General features: G+C 36.0%; 1 protein-coding gene across 1 annotated transcript; it reads right to left on the bottom strand.

Moving 5' to 3' along the window:
• Positions 1-5134: 5134 nt before the first annotated feature.
• Positions 5135-23487, bottom strand: LOC131156180 (rho-N domain-containing protein 1, chloroplastic). The gene is made up of 2 exons (XM_058109644.1): positions 23250-23487; positions 5135-6490 (listed from the first exon to the last, which is right to left on the bottom strand). The coding sequence occupies exons 1-2, from the start codon at positions 23287-23289 to the stop codon at positions 5337-5339; spliced, it is 1194 nt and encodes a 397-aa protein (XP_057965627.1). The 5' UTR covers positions 23290-23487; the 3' UTR covers positions 5135-5336.
• Positions 23488-24633: the final 1146 nt, after the last annotated feature.

The raw sequence follows: 24633 nt of genomic DNA, 5'->3' as shown, positions 1-24633 counted from the left end.
GATATTTTATATATATATATATATATATATATATATATATATATATAGACATATATACTCATTTTCTGTTTTCATCATGTTTCCAAAATTACCATAACTCTATCTTTCTGTACTGTATATTCTGTAATTTCTGTATACTGTATCCGTAGCATCTTGATGCTACCTCTATATATATATATTTGTCTGTATTTCTGTCTATATACTCTGTTTGTATATTTTGTATGTTATGGTAATAGGAAACATGACATGCTATAACTTTATATTACTGTTCTGTGTAAAGCTGTAATATAAATACTGATCTGAGTAACTGTATACATGTGTATGTATATATGTACATATCTATTTCATAAAACTATTTATATAAAACCTGTATATGCATGTACATTCTCTGTATAATTTTTGTGAATAGATATATATATCTATATCTGTGTATTTTGTATAATCTCATATACTGGAAAAACTATATAAACTACATATACTGTTAACAACTGTGTATTTAGTATAGTATGATACATTATAAAAGCTATGCAAATTCCTTCATCTCATGAAAATCACTTAGACCACATAATCATTTAAACTCGTATTTGATAAAACTGTATAATAAACTGGCATAAACATACATCTATAAAATCGTTGAAAATACAATCTCCCATAACAAATCATCAGTATTTATTAGCTTACATCATTTCCTATAACTGTCAGGTAGTCAAAAACTGAATAAAAGATCTTACCCTCGATTTGGGATGAAATCCAAATTAGTTTTCTTGACAATCCGCTCCAGAAAACTTGTAGAGAATTCTGCCAGGAGTGTCGTGGTGGGGCCGGAATTGAGAAGAGAAGGGAGAGGGAGACGTAAAGAGAGAGAGAGAAGAGAGAGTGAGGTGTTGGTAAATGGATAAAAATCCTGATTTTTAGATATTTATACTGCCAGATTCGTCGACGAGACACATCACCTCGTCGACGAGTCTTTCAATAAATTCGTCGACGAGTCCCTGTATTCGTCAACGAAATTCAGGTTGCTCCATAACCCCTCTCGGTATTTTCTCATTGACGATGCCCTGTATTCGTCGACGAGTTTCCTTATGCACTCGTCGACGAAGCCCTGTATTCGTCGACGAGTTCTGACAAATCCTTGATATTATTATTATCTCCAAAATGCGATGTCGCCGACGAAGTCTACTTCCTCTTTCTGTTCATGTTTCTATTTTCCTCTCTCTTTAATACTTAAACATGAATATTTTCTGGGTCGTTATAGTCGTACCTTCTTTGCTTCATTTGGTATAATGTACGGGCAAAATGAGATAATTCAATGAACCTCGCCGCGTACTGCTGTACGGTCTGCTATCCTTGCTTCAAATTCGAGAACTCCTTAATCTTCACTTCCCTGGACGAGGCTGGAAAATACCTGTCGAAGAATGTCTCCTTAAATCGCTCCCATGTCATCTCCACAGGTACTGTCCTCTGATGCTCTAAAAGTTTCACCGCCGTCCACCACCTCTCAGCCTCTCCAGTCAGTCTATAGGTAGTAAACAACACCCTCTGCTCCTTATAATGCTGCAGCACTGCAAATATTTTCTCTATCTCCTACATTCAATTTTTAGCGACTATAGGTCAGTTCATCCTGAGAAATTCGGAGGATTCATCTTAATGAATTTCTCGATCATGCTACCGTTGGCCTGCCGACAGACCACCCTGTTCCCTTGAGCTCCTGGCAATTTCGGTCATGACTTGTTATGCTATGCTGCGCAAAATTGCATCTGAATCATTGCCTGCAACGCCTGAGGGTCCAGCACCCTCATTCCCATTAGAGTGGGCACTACTGCCACCAGGGTCTATCTTGAAAAACAAACAACTTAACTTAGAACCCCTTCACTATACCTATCATCCAACTCCTATAATATATTCTCCTAATTAATTCATCTCTTCTAATCTTAATTCAAGGTTCAATCCTGCAACCTAGATACCCAACTCGATGATAGTTTACAATGACTTTCTTGAAATCGTCACACCAAGAAAATCACACAAACCACCACGGAAGTCCTGCATCTAGACTATAAAACCAGATCTTAAATCCACTTACCCTATACTCTAGTATTATTATTGCTGCACTCTAGAGTCTACAGAACCTAGTATCCTAGGCTCTGATACCAAACTGTAACGACCTACTTAGATATTCATATAATAAAAGAAGAATAAATAAAATAGTCAACTCGAACCCGTGGGTCGCAGGGACACCTGTCATACATAGCGGAACCTAGACAACAGTAATGTAAATTACATTCATCAACCAATAATTACATAATACCAGAGTCTACTATATTCCCAAAGATACTGTATTTATATATACAATCCCCAAAATGATCAAGATAAACCTAGGATCTTATAACAGAAATTTCCTAATCCTAGATCAGAACTTACCCTTCTAGCAAGGAAGTTCAACTCACTCAGCGGCGGCCCTGACCCATCGGTCTCTCCGAGTTTCCTGAAATAATTTAAAGTTGGGGTGAGACACCTCTCAGTAAGGGTAGATAAATTAAAATCAGCTGTGTGGCAACATGAGTATTTAATGTTGTAATACATATACCATACATTTCACATACCATAAAACACAAATTAGAATATGATTAGATAAACATATAATTTTATACTTCCAAGTAATCATACAAATAATGTATTATCTGATATAATCTATAATACTAAAAACTACCAAGGATGTATAGCTAGTTGATTTCATGTATTACCCCTCATGACAGGTTGTGCAGCTCGAAGGCGGGACCCGACAATGGCTGGCCGACCACTGCCAAGTAAAAAATGTTTGTAAGTACGATGGGCCCGCCACACCCAGGTCCAGACTGTTAGGCGGACATCTACACTCTACACTGAAAGCCACATCGACTATCCATCTCCCACCCCTTCGGGGGGTGGTTAGCACCAATCTGATCATAGATATTTGATCTATAAGCTACGGTACCGTGCTCCTGAAACTAAACTAAACTAACACCCGGGTTCTGATAACATATAGTACATAAACATATACTGTTTATCATAAATCAAATAATAACATGTTTTGAATCTTATATTAACATAATAATTACGACCTCATGCCGAAAAACATTAATAAATGCAGCCTTACGCCGAATAACATGAATAATTACGACCTTGCGCCGATCATCAATTACGGCCTTGCGCCAAACATATCATATATTCTGAAATCATAATTTACTGCGTTTATCATGTTATTCCTGAAAAGATTTGTAAACATGCTTTATTTTGCAAATCTAACTTAACATGGTATAATATATATTTATAAAATAATATTCACGCCACACCAATTGAATGAAACCATATATTCCGTTCTGAAATCACATTCCTATACAATTACAGTATTTTCCCAAACTTACATTTTCTCAATTATACTCATATATAATCACATGCTTTCTGAAAATTATTCTACTATTAAATAATAATAATTTCAATGAAAAATTAACTGTTTTAATTTATCCCCTTACCTAGCAACTGAAAAGCTCCTCTATAATACTGGTCTTACACCCGTAGGAAACCCTAAGCAGTACCTTGAAAATGATAATTTCTAAAACTAAACTTCAGTATTTATTCGAGTACATCAATTCCTTTAACTGTGGAAAGACCAAATTTCGAATAAAAAACTTTACCTCAACTCAGGAATGAATTTCAATTAGCTTCCACCAATGATCCGCTCCGACAGATTTGAAGAGAACTTACCCAAGAGCATCGTGGTGACCTCAGATCATCGATCCGGCGACTAACGGGACCGAAATCAAAGAGAGAGGAGGGGGAGACCGAAGGGAGGAGAGAGAGAGAGAGAGAGAGTTCTGCGCCGAAAATTATGCTTAAAAATGAAGTTCGGGCTATTTATACACTGGCCTTTGTCAACGAGCCACGTCACCTCATCGATGAGGTCAAGAAGGCTCTTCATCGACGAACTCGTCAACGAACTCTCCCCTTCGTCGACAAAATTCAGAGTTGCCCCAAAACCCCTCTCGGTATCTTCTCGTCGACAAAACTTACCCTTGTCGACGAGACCCTATATTATCCTCGTCGACGAATCCCCTGTGTTCGTCGACGAGTCCTTGATCTAAATTCCTCGATTATTACTCCCAAAGTGCAATGTTGTCGACGAAATCAGTTGCCTCCTTCTGTTTCTATTTCCATTTCCCTCCCTCTTTATTATTTAAATACCATTATTATTCGGGTCATTACAATTATGGATCTTCCTTTTCGGAATTGATAGCCTAGATCAATCTTCAAACTCAAAAAAGCATGAGAGAGAGAGAGAGTAATTGCAAATAAGAATCGTCAAATGTTTGTGACCTAAGGACTAACGCCACTTGAACAGCCAAGAAAAGGAATTGGGTGTGGGCATGGTTTTAAAACTCAGACTGGTGATCGACTTGTTGAAGCCACTAGGTTGGTCAAACTGGTTGGATCGGTGGGTCAAACCAGTGATGTTAACATTGTATAATAATAAAATAATAATAATAATAATAATAATATAAGTTTTTTTTTTTTAAGTCTCTTATGTTGTAACTACCAACTTGATAATGTTAATAAAAATATTACAATAATCAAAGATAATATTACAGATATTTGATTATACTTAGAATTTATTATTCACAAATTATAATAAAAAATAATTTAGATTGTATTTATAATTTTATTTTATAAAATATTCTTGAGATTTATTAAATAATAAGACCTTATTAAGAGTCACAAAATATTCAAACAAAGTTTAATTTCAGGAAACATTTTATTTAAGTTGTGTTTGGGGTAGTTAATGTGAAAGCATGGATAAGGAAGATATATTATATAGGTATAAAATAAAATAAATACATATATATACATAAGAAATGAATTGGCTATATGTATAATTTGTGAAACAATGAAATCATGCAGTATGTTAGTTTCGTGGCAGTGCTAATATCCCACAAGCATGAGGTCCCTAGGGACTCTTGTCTGCATGCAACCTGGGCAAAGAGATTCAACGCAAGCAGCCCTGATCCATTTTGGATCCATATCACAGGAGAACTGGGGGGCTGGGAGAAAATGCAGGAACACACTAAACATTTAAAACTTTCATCCAGAAACCATCTGCCAATTAGAACAAAAAGCGAAATGGAAACGCCAGCTTGATTTTCTCCCTACCAAAAATCCTCCACAACCATCTCGAGAAAATTAGGAATGGTTAAAGGTTACACAAGCTAAAGAAAAAGAACTGATATGACAACAAAAAGAAACATTCCAAGACTTTCTCAAGTAGCGGAAAAAGTTGTGAACTAACTGAGTTCTTTCTCCATGCATCACGTATCAAACTCTGCACTGCTTAGCAACTCCACAAGCTCACTTTTCTTCATCTTTGAGTACCTTTTCACACCATAAGACTTGGCAAGTGATCTCAATTCTGAAAGCTTCAATGCAGTCAAATCCCTACTTTCACTTGGTTCCCATTCTTCCCTATCCTCATTATTATAGGCTTGATCCGGATCAAAAAGGGTAATATCTTCATCTGAAAAGGCAGCCTCAGCGTCAGGCTCAGCCTCAGGATCAGAAATGGCTTCAGGCTCAGGCTCAGGCTCAGGCTCAGGCTGGTACTCAGGTTCATGCTTCAGACTCGTATCAACCAGGCTAGTCCTTTTATTTTCACCTGAATTCAAGTTGGCGAAAGAATTGACAGCGTCTTTATTGGAATACATGGCCACGTCGGCCACGTCTTTCGCTCGAGGAATGGGAGATTTACGTTGGAACTTCGATACAGGCCTGGTAAAAGAGGCATTAGGCTCTTGGGCATCATCATTGGAAATGTCATTTGACTCAAAGAAGGTCGTGCTTTTTTCTTCACGAAATAAGCCATTTTGTTTAGGTTGCTCTAAAATAAAATCTCTGCTGCTGCCTCTGCCTCTGCCATGACTACTGCTGCTTCCCTTCCCATGCTCAACTGAGTGCTTCCTTAGAATCTTAAGAAGGGAATCAACAGTTTCACTTTCTTTACTTTGTCCTTGCAAGGCTTCAATCTTCTTTTCCTCTTTGATTGCTGCTCTTTCTCGGAGCTGAACCTGGACCTTCCTAAATAGTTCAACGATCTCCTTTTCCCTTGGTCCCGGAGTAGCAGTGGCTTGGAATTTTGGGCTACTGGAGATGGAGAGCAGAGGACCATTTTTTGAAGATAGAAGCTCAGATTCTTCAAAGACTTCAGGGCCTTCTCTCCCTCCACTTTGCCTGTTCTTGCTTCGGGAATACCCGTGCCTGCTGGACCTTGAGAAATCTGGGTTTCTTCTCTGACCACTGGAACCACCAACCTTGCATACAAAAGATGCCCCCACAATTGCACATTTCAATGATACAGCCTTTGCCTGTGAAGAAGTTCTGTAGACATTATAAGGGCAACTTGAAATTGTGACAGCCCTTCCAGAAATTCCAGAGCACGGAAGACATCTACTGTCTGATAATCCAAAGCCTGCAAGAATGCCAAAACTATCAAATTCATAATCAGTCTCCCAAATAAGAAAATACTTCATCAAGGAAACAAATACATTTGCCTACTCTATCCTAGAGTAACTTGCAGAAACTAAGGAGTTCTTTGGTATCACTGTCAAAAATTACAAAAACAAAAACTAAAAACTAGAATAAAAAAAACTAAAAGCTAAAAACCAGCAACCTATTCAGTTAATATTTTTAAAATTAAAATAAATTAAAAATGCTCATAAATCAAATAATATCATAAAAATATGATTAAAAATTTTATAATTATTATAATTATTTTACTTAGTTGTTAACTTGTTATATTTTCAAATTTTACTTTACAATAAAAATTTTATTGGACATGACAATTGAAAAAATAGTAAAAATATTTTGTAATTGACTTTATTATTATTTTCTGAAATTTATTTATATTTATATTTTAATTATACTTAAATTCATATGATCATTTTAGTTTAATTTTAATTTAAAAGTGTATATGGTGAATGATTTAGTCTAAAAGAACTATTTCTAGATATTAAAATTTCCAGCAACGGTTGCCAAAACAACTAAAAACCATAAAATCTGGTTTTTAGTTTTTTCACAAACAGCAAAAAATTGACAACAAAAATATAAAACTGACAACATAAACAAATGCGTTTTTATAATCTATTTCTTCACTGTACAGAAATAGAGATAGGAAACAGAAAACAACAATGATATCAACAGGCCCTAAGAAAGCCGCTTCTTAATTGTCCACTATTAAATTCATCATCCAATATTTATTTTTCTTTTAATCGTTAAGCCAACCACTCTTTGCTCTCATTCTCACCTGATTTCACCACTAATTTCTTCAGAGTTTCAACGACACAAAAACTACCATCAGTGGTCCTAGTTAAAGTTTAATCAACTTCCCCTCAGTTTACCTTCAAATACCATTACAAATAATTTTCTGTTAACTCCTTCCATCCCCTCTGCCCTGCCCTCCAGATCAGGCTTTTCCCAACCAACGAGCTTAATCCCACCATTATAACCGACAGTCTCTTAAATACCCATCCTTTTTCAAGACAGTTCTGATCATCCAGACCATTACCAAAGCTCCCCCACTGCTGGTTCCCATATTATTATCCCCTTTATTCAATGTAGGACAATTCTTGGACAGCTCTAGAACACAAGCACTACAATCAATTCTAATTCAGATTCAGTATCAAGATTATTATTGGTGCCCGATGTCAGCCTTGACAAATTCTTTGCCATCCATTCCAAATGTTCCATCCGTCTGAACTTGAAAAAGAACTTCTGGGAAAAGACCTGCTGCATTTGAAGAAGCAGCAGCTGAATCATCATCTTTCCTACTCTCCAATTAGGCAGTATCCATATTGTCAAAGCACACGGCCACTTCATCCTGCAACTCTTGTTTTAGACTATGGCCTTTAAGAGAGCCCTCTTTGGCCATAACTGGGACACTCCACATTTCTCTGCTACATTTTTGTAATTTAGCCCTGATCCTTCTTCTCGCTTTACCTGTAAATCTGTAATTTGCATCAACAAATGACCCACAACAATTCATCAACAGGCCAAAATCAACTGTAACTTTTAGAACAAGCCCCTACCTCTCCCAGCAGGCCTATGAAGCATTTTCATTAATCATAGGCCAACTTATCGGCAATCCACCATTCATAGGCCGACTAGCCTTTTTAGATCCATTACCCATTACCCCTTAGTGTAAGCAGACCTGAAGGCTCACTACTCTAACCCAACCATCACAATTTCTTCTTTGATGGTTCCATGCAGAAAACCCTAGATCTGTACCTTTTCAATTTGACTGCACCAGGACACCGCTGCCCAACTGCTTCCTGACAGGAACCTTCATCATTCGTGCATCTCACACCAACCATGAACATGCGACTCCAAGGCATATCCACTCTCTATGATCTCATCCCACTGACGATTAGTGTAAACAGACTTGAAGTTCACTACTCTAACCCAACCATCACTATTTCTTCTTTGATGGTTCGCATGCAGGAAACCCTAGATCTACACCTTTTCTCTTTGACTGCACCAGGACACTGCTGCTAAACTGCCTTCCCCTGACAGGAACCTTCATCTTTCATCCATCTCACACCAGCCATGAACATGCAACTCCAAGGCATATCCACTCTCTATGATCTCATTCCATTGACGCTTACCCCTTCCATCTCTTTGTTTGTAATCCACCCCATTAAGATTGAAGATATCTGATTGTTTCCCTCCACCAACTCATATATATATATATACACACAACAACAACAACAAGCCTCAAATCCCATTAGGTGGGATCAACTATACAAACCCTTTTTCACCAATTCACCCGATTGAGAGCATTTTCTCTAATAGATTAAGAGCTATTATTTTAGATCTATTACTATCCCTTTTTATGCCTGAAAACGATAACTAACTCCTCCTTATAGGTGCACTACTAGGCCTGCATTTCAAATGCCCAAACCATCTAAGCCGCCCCTTCCTTGCCTTGTCTTCAACCAGTGCTACGCCTTATGGCATATATGTTCATTTCTTAATTTATCTTTTAATGTCACACAACTCATCCACCTTAACATTTGCATTTTTGCAACTTTTACTTTCTGTACATATTATTTCTTAGTTACCCAACATTTTGAACCACAAAGCATAGCTACATTATAGTTGTCTTATAGAACTTTACTTTTAATTTTAAAGGTATTTTATGATCAAACAACACACCTAACACACTCCTCCATTTACCCACCTACCTCCCTTCAACCCTTCGAGAACAAAATTGCAAAATATTTCCAGTAAGATCAGACTCCTAACTCAAGAGATCCACCTGTCCGAGTAAGCTTTATCGCTGCAACACAATCAAATCGAAACAAACCTGCTCAATTGAGACCACACCAAGGTCAAACTCTGCAAGATCAATGGTACTACCAACACAAGTGCACTCACCCATCAGTTTCTTGCCACATTCTTCTCAATCAAAATCACAAAACCTCCTATCCACATTCTCTCTACTCAGATTGAATGATGTCCTTTGATCTATACAAATTGCTATGACTATTATCCATCATGGCCGTCATTCACTATCATGGTATATGAAGAAAGAAGATAGCATCATAAAATTCGAAGCTAACTTGGAAGACGATAGTAAGAAAGGTTTTGATGACATCCAAGCTCTCTAATGACGACTCTCTATGTTGAGCAAAATGGAAAAAGTAAATTCATATACATGACACACCTAGTGGGGTGTTGGACACTTGGACTCTAATGCATGTTTGTTGATATTGTCGTGTTATTGGTGTAGCATAATCTAAACCTCTACAAGTATTGCACTTTTACCACTCTTTATGATCTCAAGTAAGTGTGACCAATACTAGACATTATTATTTCATATTTGCTTCCTTTTTTTTCTTCTTTTAAAATTCATGTGTAAGGAGGAGACCAATAGATGTCATTTGAAGAACAAAAGGCAAAACCAGTCAAAAGAAAAAACCATAAATAAAAAAACACAAGCCAAAGAGGGGTCTAGGGAAGAGCTTCCAGAGCTCACAAAAACATTTAACAAAACCAAAACAAAAAAAAAAAAAAAAAACCAAAAAAGTAAATAAAAAAAGTATACAACTATACTTTTTATTTTCTATACAAACAGTTTTTTTTCCCTCCAAGGCTCTCATATTCCTTTACCTCCAAATGCACCATAATGCACAGTGTGGTGTAACCATCCAAAATTACCAACCCACCAAAATAAAAATAAAAAAATAAAAAAAAAAATAAAAATAAAAAACAAGAAAAACCAAAAACAAAATCACCACCACCACCAAAAAACCCATCAAAAAGGGGAACATAGTGTCAACAGAACAGCAAACAGCAAAGAAAAATATTTCTTTCCTTGCTTCAGCCCACATTTATTTCCTTATATTTCAATTCATTATTTTGTACAGTTGGCATATATTTAGTTTACATGTATAGGGCTTGACAGATTATAGTTTACTTGTATAGGGCTAGACTCATGCTAGACCTTATTTACTTTCCAGGTATAGCATTCTTGTAAAGTCTATATATAATATACAGAACTCAAGGCCAATTCATTTGGCCATTCACAAAATATTTGACATGGTATCAGAGCCAGCCAACTGCTAGGTTTTTTTTTCCCTTCGATTTTTTGTCTTCTCGGTTTCATGGCTGTTGTGGTTTTGTTTTCTCTTCTGGAATTTTTCTCTGTTGTTTTGGTACTTCTGTGGCTGCGTGGCTGTTGCACAGCAAGTTTATGGGTTGCCATTTATTCCTCCAGTTTATGTCCTTGTGATTCTCGGCAAGCAGGCAACAGTTTTCTGTTGCTGTTTGACTTTTGGCAAGCAGGCATAGTAGGTTTCTGATTTGCCACTTATTTCTCTAAATTCTGTTGTTGTTTGTGACTCTCGGCAAGCAGGCTTGTGACTTCTGGAAAGCAGGCACAGCAGGTTTCTGGTTTGCCACTTATTTCTCCAGTTTCTGCTGCTGTTTGCGACTCTCGGCAAGCAGGCAACAGCTTTCTGTTGCTGTTTATGGCACTTATCTTCTCGGCACAGCAGGTTTTTGGTTCAAGATTTAATTTTTTGTGCAGTTTTTTGGTTCAAGATTTAATTTTTTAGTGCAGGGAGGTTGTCTTTGGTTTTTCTTTGTACCTGCATTGTTTATTTTGAGCTTCTAGATTTTCTGGTGATCTGTTCTTTTGGCACAACCTGTTTTTTTTTTTGTTTTTTTTTTTTTGGGCTTCTCAATTTTCTCCATTATTTAGCATAGACTCCACACCTATGTGCCAAGTTTACGGGCAACAATTATTCTACGTGGGTTTTTCAGTTTGAACTTTTCCTGAAGGGAAAAGATCTTTGGGGTCATATTGATGGCACGGATTGTGCACCCAATCCTGATAAATCTAAGGAGTCTGCAACTTGTCATTCATGGGCTGTGCTTGATGCTCAGATTATGTCTTGGCTTGGCTCGGTTAAGCCACATATTGTCCCCAACTTCAGACCTTTTCGCACCACTCAATCCATGTGGACTTATTTAAAAACAGTATATCATTAAGATAATGGTGCCCATCATTTTCAGTTAGAGCATGCGATTGTCATATTTCAACATGACAATCATTCCATCCAAGACTATTATTCGGGATTTCTGACTCCTTGGAATGAATATTTTGATCTGGTTACTGTGGATGTTCCTGTAGCTTCTCTTTCCATTATTAAACGTCTTCACAAGACTAGCTGTCATGATCAATTTCTTATGAAACTCCACCCCGAGTATGAATCTGTTCGCTCATCTCTGCTAAATCGCTCTCCTGTTCCTTCTCTAGATGTTTGTTTTGGTGAGTTACTTCGTCAAGAACAACGCTTAGTACTTAAGTTACTCTAGCACAATCTCATGGTAGTTCCGGGTTTGTCCCTGTGGCTTATGCTGCTCAACGGTGAGGACCGCATGCGCATTCTAGCACATTGCAGTGTTTTAGCTGCAAAGAATTTGGACATATCGCTGCTAATTGTTCCAAGAAATTCTGCTCTTAGTGCAAGAAGAAGCGTCACATTATCAAGGAATGTCGTATTCGCCCGCAGAATCATCAAGCCCAGGCATTTCAGACTTCTGCAATGTACCCCTCACACTGACTTTTGCAGCCCTTGGCTCTTCTTCAGGTGACTTTTCTGTTCTTGCACCTTCTCTAGCGAATTACTGCACACCCGAAATGGTGCAACAGATGCTAATTTCAGCATTAACAGCAATGCGGCTCCAAGGTAACAATTCTACTAAGCTCTAATACGTGGACTCGGGGGCCTCTAATCACATGACAAATAATCCCACTACCTTGGGTCATGTTCGGCCCTACGCTGGTCAATCTACAATTCAGATTGCCAATGGCATCCAATAGCTGTTGTCGGCGATGCCTCTTCTAAGTTCACTAATGTGTTTCTTGGTCCTCAGCTTTCCACAAATCTTATTTCTGTTGGTCAACTAGTTGATAACAATTGTGCTGTTAATTTTTCTGGTAATGGTTGTGTTGTGCAGGACCAGGTAACAAGGGAGCCAATCGCGAAGGGACCTAAAGTGGGATGCTTGTTTCCACTACTTTTGCCAGTTCCAACACGTTCTCCAATTTATTTTATTAAGTCTTTTGCTTGTAATAATGTTTCAGATCTTAGTATGGTGTGGCATCGTCGTTTAGGTCATCCCAATACTCAGATCTTATCTCATGTATTGAACTCTGGTTTACTTGGTAATAAAGAACATTCTTCTTTATCTCTTGAGTGTGCCTCTTCCAAACTTGGTAAAAGCAAAACTCATCCCTTCCTTTTGCATGCTAGTAAAGCTTCTTAGTGTTTTGAGCTTATCCATCCATAGTGATGTTTGGGGACCTTCCTCGGTTAATTCACACGAAAAATTTAAATACCATGTGACTTTCATTGATGATCACATTAGATTTACTTGGGTCTACTTTATTTGCTCTAAATCTGAGGATTTCCGAACTTTCACTGAGTTTTTAGCGTATGTTGACATTCAATTTTCTGCTTTTATTAAGACATTACGCACAGATTCTAGTGGTGAATATGTGTCTACTGAGTTTCAAGCATTTTTGGCTTCTAAAGGCCTTATTCATCAACATTCATGTCTTGCTACTCCCCAACAGAATGGAGTAGCTGAATGAAAAATCGTCATCTCCTAGATGTGGTTCGTACTCTCTTGCTGGAATCTTCTGTTCCATCCTTGTTTTGGGTTGAGACTCTGAAAACTGCTACTTACTTGATTAATCGTTTACTTTCTCAAGTCCTACTTATGGATTCTCCCTTTTTCCGTTTATTTTCTAAGCAACCTAGTTACGATAACCTTCATACCTTTAGTTGTGTATGTTTTGTTCATCTACCTCCTCATGAGCGACATAAATTATCTGCTCAATCTGTTCGATGTGTATTCTTGTGATACAATGTGTCAAAAGGGATTTGTTTGCTATGATCCTACATTACACCGTACACACATTTCTAGGAATGTTATTTTCTTTGAAAATCAACATTTCTTTCCCATGTCCTCTGTACCCTCCTCTCCTAGTGTGATTCTCCCCTCTGAGCAGCAGTTCTCGGATCCTCATCCAGTCAGTCCTCGTTTTAAACTCGGTAATGTGTATATGCAGCCCCGCCCACAGTCTCTACTAATAGCTCATTTGAAATCTAATCCTACCACGCTCTAAATTCAGTCAGTTGCAACACCTCTAGAGCCTTTGGTACATCGCTCTTCTCGAGTGTCTGTACCCCCGGACAAGTATGGGTTTCCCTCTTCAAGTTCTGGTAACTCTGTTTCAGCTCTTATTGCTACATTGTCCAATTTAGATATTCCCACTTCCTACTCCCACGCTGCCAAGCATGATTGTTGGCAACAAGCTATGCAGGAAGAAATTAACGCTCTAGAGGCCAATCACACCTAGGACATTGAGCCTTGTCCTCCCACCATTGTTCCTTTGGGTTGTAAATGGGTTTACTCAATCAAGGTTTGATCTGATGAAAGTCTGGATCAAGCTCGCCTTATTGCACTTGGGAATAATCAGGAATATGGTGTCAATTATGAAGAGACCTTTGCTCCTATGGCTAAGATGACTACTGTTCATACGATTCTGGCTATTGTTGCTTCCAGTGAGTGGCAACTACATCAAATGGATATCAAGAATGCTTTTCTTCACGAGGATCTTAAAGAGTGTATTTATATGAAGCCACCCCTAGGCTTGTTTCCCTCTTCAACTTCACATGTGTGTTAACTTCGTCATTCTCTTTATGGTCTCAAACAAGCTCCAAGGGCCTGGTTTGATAAATTCTACAACACTTTATTACAATTTTCATTCAAGCGGAGCAAGTATGACACTTCATTGTTTCTTCGGAAACCAGAAATGGGTATTGTTGTTCTTTTGGTTTATGTTGATGATATTGTGATTACTGGTTCCGATTTTGCTTTACTTGCTCAGCTCAAGATTCACCTCTCAGAGTCCTTTCATATGAAAGATCTTGGGTCTCTCACATATTTTCTTGGTCTTGAGGTGAATCGTAGTCCCTTAGGAATTTCACTCAATCAACATAAGTATGCTTGTGACTCGGTGGCCACAACTAGCCTTCAGAAGGGTACTTTTGTTGATACTTCCATGGAATTAAATGTCAAGCTTCGCAAAGAGGAGGGTGACTTACTTGCTGATCCCAGTTTATACCGGAAGTTGGTGGGTAATCTTGTCTATCTCACCATTACTAGACCAGACATTTCTTTTGCATTTAGGGCACTTATGCCCGTGGTTTATTTTTCCCTGCAGGCAATTCTACTTGCTTTGCTGCATATAGCGACGTTGATTGGGCTGGTTGTGCGGATACACGTCACTCCATCACTGGTTGGTGCGTGTTCTTAGGTGATGCATTGATCTCTTGGAAGAGTAAGAAGCAAAACAAAGTTTCTAAGTCATTGATGGAATTTGAATACCAGGCGATGTCTCTTGTTTGTTCTGAAATTATTTGGCTTCAAGGTTTGCTTGTTGAGCGAGATTTTTCTAAGACCGGTCCTACACCTCTACATGCTAATAATACAAGTGCTATCCAGATCACGGCCAATCATGTCTATCATGAGCACACGAAGCATATTGAAGTCGATTGTCACTCTATCCGTGAAGCATTTGAAGCTCGTGTTATCACTCTTCCACACATTTCCACTAAATTACAAATTGCAGATATCTTCACCAAGGCTCTCACTCGTCATCGACATTGCTTCCTAAGTAGCAAATTGATGCTTGTTGATCAACCCACATCAATTTGAGGGGGGCTGTCAATGAAATAGCAAGCAGCAAAGCAAAAGATTTCTTTCCATGCTTCAGCCCACATTTATTTCCTTATATTTCAATTCATTATTTTATACAGTTAGCATATATTTAGTTTACATGTATAGGGCTTGACAGATTATAGTTTACTTGTATAGGGCTAGAATCATGCTAGACCTTATTTACTTTCCATGTATAGCATTCTTGTAAAGTCTATATATAATATACAGAACTCAAGGCCAATTCATTCGGCCATTCACAAAATATTTGACACATAGATGGTTATCAAATTGGTAACTACAAATCATCCAACATGATGATTTGGTACAAATGTTTTGCTAAGGTTTCCTTAAAAAAACATTTTATGCATGCTCTGATTAAAATAGAATTCTCATGTCTTGCATGATTCACCACCTGACAAATATTACACTCTTAAGCTTGCATTCATAATTTTGAACTGTCCTAGAGTAAGAAAAATCAGCATAAGATCCATTCTTTCACGGGAAATGGGGTTCCAAGAATAATTTCTGCATTTTCCCATGTTCAGATCACCTAAAGATTGCTTTCCTACCAACCAAAAAAAGATTCTCATAAAGCCAAAAACAACTTCCACTCATTCTCAAACTCGATAAAAATATATTCCACCATCAAATGTTAAAACAATGGAAAATAATTTCTAGCTTCCATCCAAACAATATCATTTACTTGAAAATGTATTGTGGAAAATATTTTCCAACAAGTTTTTTTCCAAGAAAGCAAAGGAGCCTTACCTGCTAAGAATGCTATCTTATGAAAGTCAAAGACCATATTATCCAACCACTTATTCAATTTTATATGAATGGGGCAAAGACCTGGCAAAGCGGATCGAGTTAAATAATTCGTGGCGGATAAGGCTGATTATCGGGTGAAGAAATCATAATCCATATTCGACTTGTTTAAGTGGCGGATTAAGTAGTTTCGAGTCGGATAATTTAGGGCGGATAGGCGGATAATCCACCATTCTCAAATATAATTTTATTCATAATTTATTTTGTGTCATAATAATTTAAGTTATATACGACAACTTGCGATTAGTTTGTGTATTAACTTTTCTAGTAACTATATTAATCATTCAATCGTTTATACTAATTAACAACTCTTGATTCATGTAAGTAAAACTGTAAGTATTAAAAACTAATCATTCATCAAACCGTCGACAGTTACATTTGTCCGCTGCAGATTCAAATGACGAAGATCCGAGACAAATCATCACAATAAAAACTAAGGAGCATCAAAGATCCAAAGTCAATTGTCCGAGGATCATATATGCTAACAAATCAGAGCCTATTGATTCAAAAGGAGCTTATATGTCAACAAAGCAGATTTTATCTCAAATCATGGGACTTATGATATCTTATTTATTATTACCTATATCGTGTAATCGTGTTTAAATACCCTTGCTTGTATCCTCTCTAAAGCACATAGTGTTCACGGCTCAGTTATTTGAATAAAAATATCATTGTTCTTGAAAAAAATAATAAATAAATAAATAAAGCAGGTTTGCGGATATCCACCGGATAAACCCAACTCGACCCGCCGAGGAGGCGGATATGAAAATGGAAAATCATATTCGACTCATTTAGCAAGCGGTTGATTATAAGTCAATTAAAATGGGTCGAATTAACGGATTTTTATCCATTTTGCCAAGTCTAGGACAAATGGAGGTTATGTTCATGAGCTCAACCACCCAACCTTAGATCTTCCCCATCCCACTTAAATATTACCAGAGAGAGAGAGAGAGAGAGAGAGAGAGAGAGGGCAATGAGCAATCACAAATACGGGCTTTCTATGAGAAGTCCATGGAAATAAATATGCTCCAAATTCCAGTATTTTAGAAAGCAAACCTTTTTTACTATTCATTTCCATGTAGAACCATATCTTCCATTTAGTCCTTGGAAATAATTGCTTTTTCAAGAAAGCCAGATCCTTGGATGTAACTTCTTTTTGTCCTTCTTTGAGAGGTAGGGACTAGGGAGGTTCTTAATTCATACTTCATTTTTCATGATAAAGAATATTCATGTGTTTGATATTTCAAAATTTGACATACTCCTAATTATCCACGACATCAAGGGACAATTGAAGCACGAATTACTACACAGTTATAGCAATCTATCTTTTGCATCTTCATATAATCTAAAACTTTTCAATTTGGTAAAAAAAAAAACACAGCAAAGAGTGCACTTCCCAGAAAATCAGTCAGGAGGTGCACAGTAACATAAACATTCAAAATTCTGTTCTTACAAGAAACATGGCCTACTACAGAAGAAAAAAGAATGTTAAAAACAGCAAATCTTGGTACCATTAATGGCTGCTTCTTTACCATCATGTCAATGGCTTAAAGGAAATCTAAAATTACAAATTCTCCTCTCTATAACAACTTGATTTTATTAGTTTCGCAGCACTGTAGTTGTAAGGAAATCTAAAATTACAAGTTCTCCTCTCTATAACTATTTGTATCCAGTCAACATCACAACTCAAACATTCAAGTTTATTTTTCATCACAAAAAAAATAAGTAAATAAAGTCACAAAACATTCCTGAAAATCCCATATAGTCATAGGGCAAGGAAGAGATATAATATTAAAATCAGAATCTATTAGGAAAATTACAATTTTCATATTAGACTCGGACACCTCATATTTGTATCAAGCATCAATACATACTTCTAGTCATGACTCGTGATTTTATATCAGACTCACTCAAATGCCCTGCAAATATTGAGGACAAATACCCTGTGCCTATATCTTTATTTAAGTAGCATCAGGCATGCTACTTCAGTCTTCAGCACAAAAGTGCCCCTGAATCATCCTAAATGCTCATAAACAATTTAATTCGCAATTTGTAGCGAGTGATATATTGAAATAAACAAAGATAATCAATTAGTGATTGTGATAGGCCTTAAGGCTTGTCTTTGGGAGTGCAAGAAAACTCAACATAACAACAACAAACCTTAAAACCCACTAAGTGGGGTTGGCCACTGAATCCTTTTCTGCCAATTCACCCAATTGAAGGCATTGTCCTCCGCTAGATTACAAGCTAATAAGTCCTTACAACTTCATTCTAGATTATTTGAGGCCTATCCCTACCCCTTTTACTATCAGAAACAATAACTAACTCACTCCTCCTCACAGGCATGCTACTGGCCTGCATTTCAAATCCTCAAACCATATAAGCAGCCCCTCCCTTATCTTGTCTTCAACCGCTGCTGTGCCTAGTTTATTGTGTGTATGTTCCTTTCTTAATTCTTCTTTTAATGTTATACCACTCATTCACCTTAACATTCACATTTCGACAGCTTTTACTTTTTGTACATGTTGTTACTTAGTTGGCCAACATTCTAATTTATAAAGCATGGCTGCCCTTATAGCCATTTTATAGAACTTCCTTTTTAATTTATGGGTAATTAACCCTCTCAAAAACAACCAAAAATTGCTTCTTTCCTCCAGCCCCTATATTCTATATTGAGTCAAGAAAACAAGGATGTCTCCCAAATATACTGCTCAAAAGTAGAAATATTCCAAGTGTATCATGAACTCTAATTTGTTTGGGAACCAATAATATGTGTTGCAAAACATGTTTCATATGGTCAATGTCTTAAAGAGTGGAAATGAAAGCGGAAACAACACAAACTAATGCATTCCCAAATGCATCCTAAAATTATAAAGCCACACCAATCATGCATAAATGGAAGCCTGCAAAAGAGAGAGTCGGCATCAAACCACAAGTCATCAAAAACTAGAAAGAGTAAACCTACTAAACTTGTCTAATGGTTTTTGTCTTGTCAAGCACCATCATTACCCCTCCCATTCTTGTCACTAGTGCAAAATAACAACTTTAGTCAGATGTTGGTCGACAGCTAATCTATGATTTCATATTCTCCTCAATAAAACATTTAAAAAGAAAAAAAGAAAAAAGATAATCAAATCAAGTTCACTAAAAAAATGTAAGAGCTCTTTATCTCCGACAAATACAAAAAACCAAGTCTCAAGTCCCACTAGGTAGGGTCGACTACATAAATCATTTTCCACCAATTTATACAATCATGGGCAATTTCCTAAGATAATTTGAGGGCTATTCAATACTTACTATCTGATTCTAAGTTATTTATGTCAACCTCCATCGCTTCTACTATCACTAATAGTAACTAACTCCCTCCTCCTCACTGCTACACTATTTGGCCTCGTTGTAGATGATCAAACCAATCTAAACCAACCCTCCCTTCTCTTATATACTCCAGGTGCTATGACTAACTTATCATGAATATGTTCATTTCTTAATTTATCTTTTAATTTTATGCCACTTATCCACCTTAGCATTCTCATTTCGTCAATTTTTACTTTATGGATAAGTTGTTACTTAGTTGCTTAACATTTTGACCATATAGTATAATTGGTCTTATAGGTGTGCCATAAAACTTTCCTTTTTAATTTTAAGAGTATTCTATGATCACACAACATGCCTACACTTCTCCATTTTACCCAACCTACTTTAACTCTCTATGTTACATATTTACATCTTCAATTTCTCCTTCAACTTGCATACTAGATCCAAGGTGTCAAAATCTACTGATGCCATTAATTTCTTGACCAGTTTAATTTTTTCTCTAATATTTCACTTACCACGATTAAATTACATTTTGTAAATACTATCTTGTTTTTTCTTTTCCCTTCTTTTGTATTTAATCTAGCATATAACTCATTATATGCTCTACGTTTAGCTTCACTTTTCCTTGCCTTTTATACTTTTCAAAGTTCTCCATATTTCTATATTTTATCCATGTTTTATACCAAACTTTTTTTTTCTTTACGGCTTTTTGAGACATCTTGATCCCACCAATAACTTTGTTTACTAAATGATAACCTTCCATTTATCTAAAATCTCTTTTGCTGTCTTTTTAATAGAGCTAGCTATCCTACTCCAAAGAATGTTTGCGTTTGCACTATCCCCTGACCCCTATTCTTGAATCACCATCTTTCATCATTTGTCATTAGATTTTATTATATTTTCTCCATTTAAGCTCCACCACCTAGTTCTCTTGCACTTATTTATGTTTCCCTTTCTCTTCCATTTTTTAATACACATATCTAACATTAAGATTCATGTTTTTGAATTTAAACTTTTTGAAATAACTTTACAATCCTTACATGAAATATGATCTACCCTTTGCATTAGGGAAAAATCTATTTGATTTTTTATTTTGTCCTCTCTTGAAGGTCCATGTGTTTTCTCTCTTCTTAAAGCATGTATTAATTGTAATAAGACCGTGACATGACAAAGCCTAAGATCATTATCACTAAACTCATTTTCATCTCCATATCCACGTCTATATCCTTTTATAAACTTTATTGTCCTTTCCAATGTGTCCATTCAAATAAGCTCCTTCCTTATATCCTTTTATATTACTATCCATATCCTCCCAAAATTGTCTTTTAATTCTACTAAGACTATTTTAGTAGTCTTAATTACTAATGACATTTATTATATCTTGGCCTAAAACCATCTTGATCTTTATGATTATATCTCTTACTCTTTTAACATCTATAATACTATCTTTTAGGTCTTTGTCTACAATGATTCCTACCCCATTCTTTTTTTTTTTTTTTCTTGTGTGCCAAAGTTCAAATTCTCTAGCTTTCTCCTTGACCCACTTAGTGTCTTGAAAGCAGATTATTTTAATTTTTTTCTAATAATTGTGCCAACTATCTCCATGCTTTTACCTATATGTGTCCCTATATTCCAAGTTGTAAATATAACTGTAGTCTCCAAAACAAACTTATTTACTTGCCTACATCTGAAATGATGCAAGGATCTTGGCATATTTGACACCATATCTAGGCACCGCCATGGTGTGCCACTTCAAGACAACGACCTAGCCCACCCTTGCCCATTTATTGCTACACCAAGGTAGTATAAGTGCAACATGTCGCTCATAGGGTATGACCCAACGAATAATCAACAATATCATAGCGATCAAACAAGTTTACTTTGACTTTCAGCTACCTAATGCAATCCTCCTACTTTACGTCTGGGCTTGGAACCAACAGTATGTGAAAAGATTTGTGACATTGAGTGCATTGCAAGTGGGGTGTGAAATCTTGGGACAGCATAATAACCATGGTCATATCACATGATCAACAATGTATAATTCATATGGACCCAACAAAATCTACAGGTATCCTAATTCCTAATCAATGTTTTTAAAGGCAAAGGCATAAGGTGAGACGTTTTAACCCTTAAGAGATGATGAATAAACCTTATGCCATTAAAGCCTTTTAAGAATTTTATTTTTAGATCAAATATGTAAAATAAATTACATATATTTTTAAGAATAAAGAAAATTACAAATAAAATGTTTTTAAAAATAAAAATATAATTTGTATATTACTCATTGGCTATTCAAAAATTAATACCTTGAATTCATTAAATCATGCCAAAAGAAAGCTATAACATTATGAAGTTCAAATTATTTTCAAGATGTAAGACAACTCTCAATCATTCCCATACTCAAAATGCGTAAGCCTCAACTAAAAAGGTGTTGTTTTTGTACAAATATGTAGCCTTCAATGTGCAATGTGTTGGCTTTTTGGATTTGGTATTTTAGATTGACCTTTCAACACATTGATCATAATTTTACCAAGGTTCACACCAGATGCATTAGGATGCGCACACACGCTTCACAAACAATCTTGGTTCTTGGAGTTTCACGCTAAGTACAGGTCAAGTAAAGAGACAAAGCACTGCTTCCTTGGTTACTTGATTGATGAAATCTTTTGACAAATATACTCCATCAATGAGAATTGGTCTAGAAGATTTACACTGTTGAAAGAAAAGCAGCAGAAACACCTTAAATTTCTGATGTATCTTGACCTCACACTAATTGGCATGATTCTCTAGTTAAAACTCATAAAGGACATATTTTTTTGACCTCTAGATTGCTGACAAAGCATAAGAAGGGGACCTCACAGGCTCATACTAGTAGACATAATACTTTATAGCCAGAACTCGTAAGGGACATATTCTTTGACCTCTAGACTGCTGAGAAGGCTTTAGAAGGGGATAGCAAATTCCAATTATTACTGTATATAAAGATGCACTAAAGTTCTTTTGAAAAATAGAAAACACTACACAAGCATAACATGTAGCTCCTATAAAGTCAACAAAACAACAAAATCATACAGAGGCGAAAAAAAACTCATTAAAATTCCTTGTGCTATTGTTAGAACAAATGAATGAGCCTTGCTTAGGCTTTTTTTTTTTTTTTTTCTATTTGAATGATTATTTTTTTGAAAAAAAAAAAAAAGCTTCAAATTGCATAAAAAAGATTATGCAGAGGCAAATATCCTATATAGAAGACCTCATATTTTTACATATTCCTACTAGTGCTGTAATTATTATTCAAAACCCACTGTCAAATTGTCTCTTGTTTGTCACTTACTCGTAGATTAACACCAGAAAAACCAAGGAAACAATCCCAACCAGCACCAGAAGAGAAAATCTCGTCCCCAGTCCACCACATATCCATGACAGCTCAGAGCGAGATGGTGTTTGAAAAGGAGACGAGCGCCTCTTTTCAGAAGAAAAGAGAAAGGATTGGAGTTAAATGTCACACACAGAAAAAAAAAATTAGACGCGCGAGCAAGCCAGTAAATTCCATCCCACATTGACAAACATTCATTGAAGAAATAACAATCAACGACACTTGAACATACATAGGTACATGCCAATCAGATGACAAACAGAGAGAACGACCAAGGATTGTTAAAAATAATAATAATAATAATAATAATAAAAAACTCTATTCAGCTTACAGTCAACAACGAAACCCTAAACGACTTGGTACAGAGCAAGCTAACGACGACAACCTCAACACCACAAGCACGAGAAGAAAATTGATATACCTGCAACGCTTTTAGAGAAGAGATGAATAGCTTGCGACATTACTCGGCACGTCAATGAGTCAACTCAGACTACTCAGTTGCAGTCTCGTAGCATTTTACAGTATCCTCTATTTCTCTTCGATACTCGCTCCCGGCGAAGCCAGTCCGCAGCGTTATAGTTATACTACCCCATTGATAAGGGAACTCCTCGGTATATTGCGATTTGTTTGGGGGAAATGTGAAAATATGCATGCACCCCTCTCAGCCCCTTGAGTTTTCCATATTTATACTTGTTTCCCCTTACGGTTTTAAGCATACAAGTACCACCTTATAGTTTTCCCCTTGAGTATTTTATTAATAAGAGAAGGTGTGCCATCTTGATTTAGATATAAATTATAATAAAATTATTATTTATATGATATTGAGTTTCATTACATGAGTATATAAATATGTATATAATTAATTCAATACAATTTTATTTTATGCTTGACTAAAATTTACACAAATCCGAATTGACAGTCCAAACCTCATACTCTCAAACACATGATAGGAATGATTAAGTTATTAATGATCAAATGAAAACAAATAATAACCCCTCCAAGTTATAAAATTCTCCTTTAAAAATTAGATAATTCCACCATATAAGTTAAATCTTCTAATCGTGAAGCAAAAAAAAAAAAAAAAACTTAATTAATTAGTTTGGTTTAGTTTACATAGCTTTGCTCATACAATACACATACATGTTGACCTTAGTTTTTCTTAATTATTCCATATTTTTTTAAAGATAATAATAGTCTACACTTTAACTTGATAATCGCTTGAATATGAATAAAAAATTTGAAATTATATGATTTTATCTTTTACTTCCAAACATCCATGAATATTCTCTCTTTTATTTTATTTTTTTCTCCTGGAACAATAATAATCCCATTTAAAGATGCACTTTATTTTAAATAAGAAAATAAAGGTAAATTGGTTGAGATATTTTTAGAAATGTTTTGAATTTAATTGATTAAAGCATATTAAAATAGTTGTATTGAGTACTGCATTTGCTTGCTCCAAGATTTGCATTAATTTAATTTTGATAACAATAAACTCTTTAATATGATTGGCTTTGTCTTAAGTTGCCCTTCAGCTAGACTTTAAGACATAAAAGTTGGAAGATTGTGAACGTTTGAGGAACTTATTTTTCCATTTGTATTTGTATCTCTCTCTTAATTATAATTTTGTATGATTGAACTCCATGCTTTATTATCACATATGGGACAGAGGAACTTTAATTTTAAACCTCAAATTTTATTAAAAAAGTATTTACATTTAAAAAGAATTCAAAATGAGGTAAGAATTGTTCCATGTATAGTGTTGATGGATAGGTCGACTAGTCCAAGCAAATTGGTTTATCAGA

Source organism: Malania oleifera, chromosome 5, assembly GCF_029873635.1.
Source record: "Malania oleifera isolate guangnan ecotype guangnan chromosome 5, ASM2987363v1, whole genome shotgun sequence".
In the NCBI taxonomy this organism is placed as follows: domain Eukaryota; kingdom Viridiplantae; phylum Streptophyta; class Magnoliopsida; order Santalales; family Ximeniaceae; genus Malania; species Malania oleifera.
Note: the sequence above shows the minus strand (reverse complement) of the source record. Positions and strands in the feature narration are given on the sequence as shown.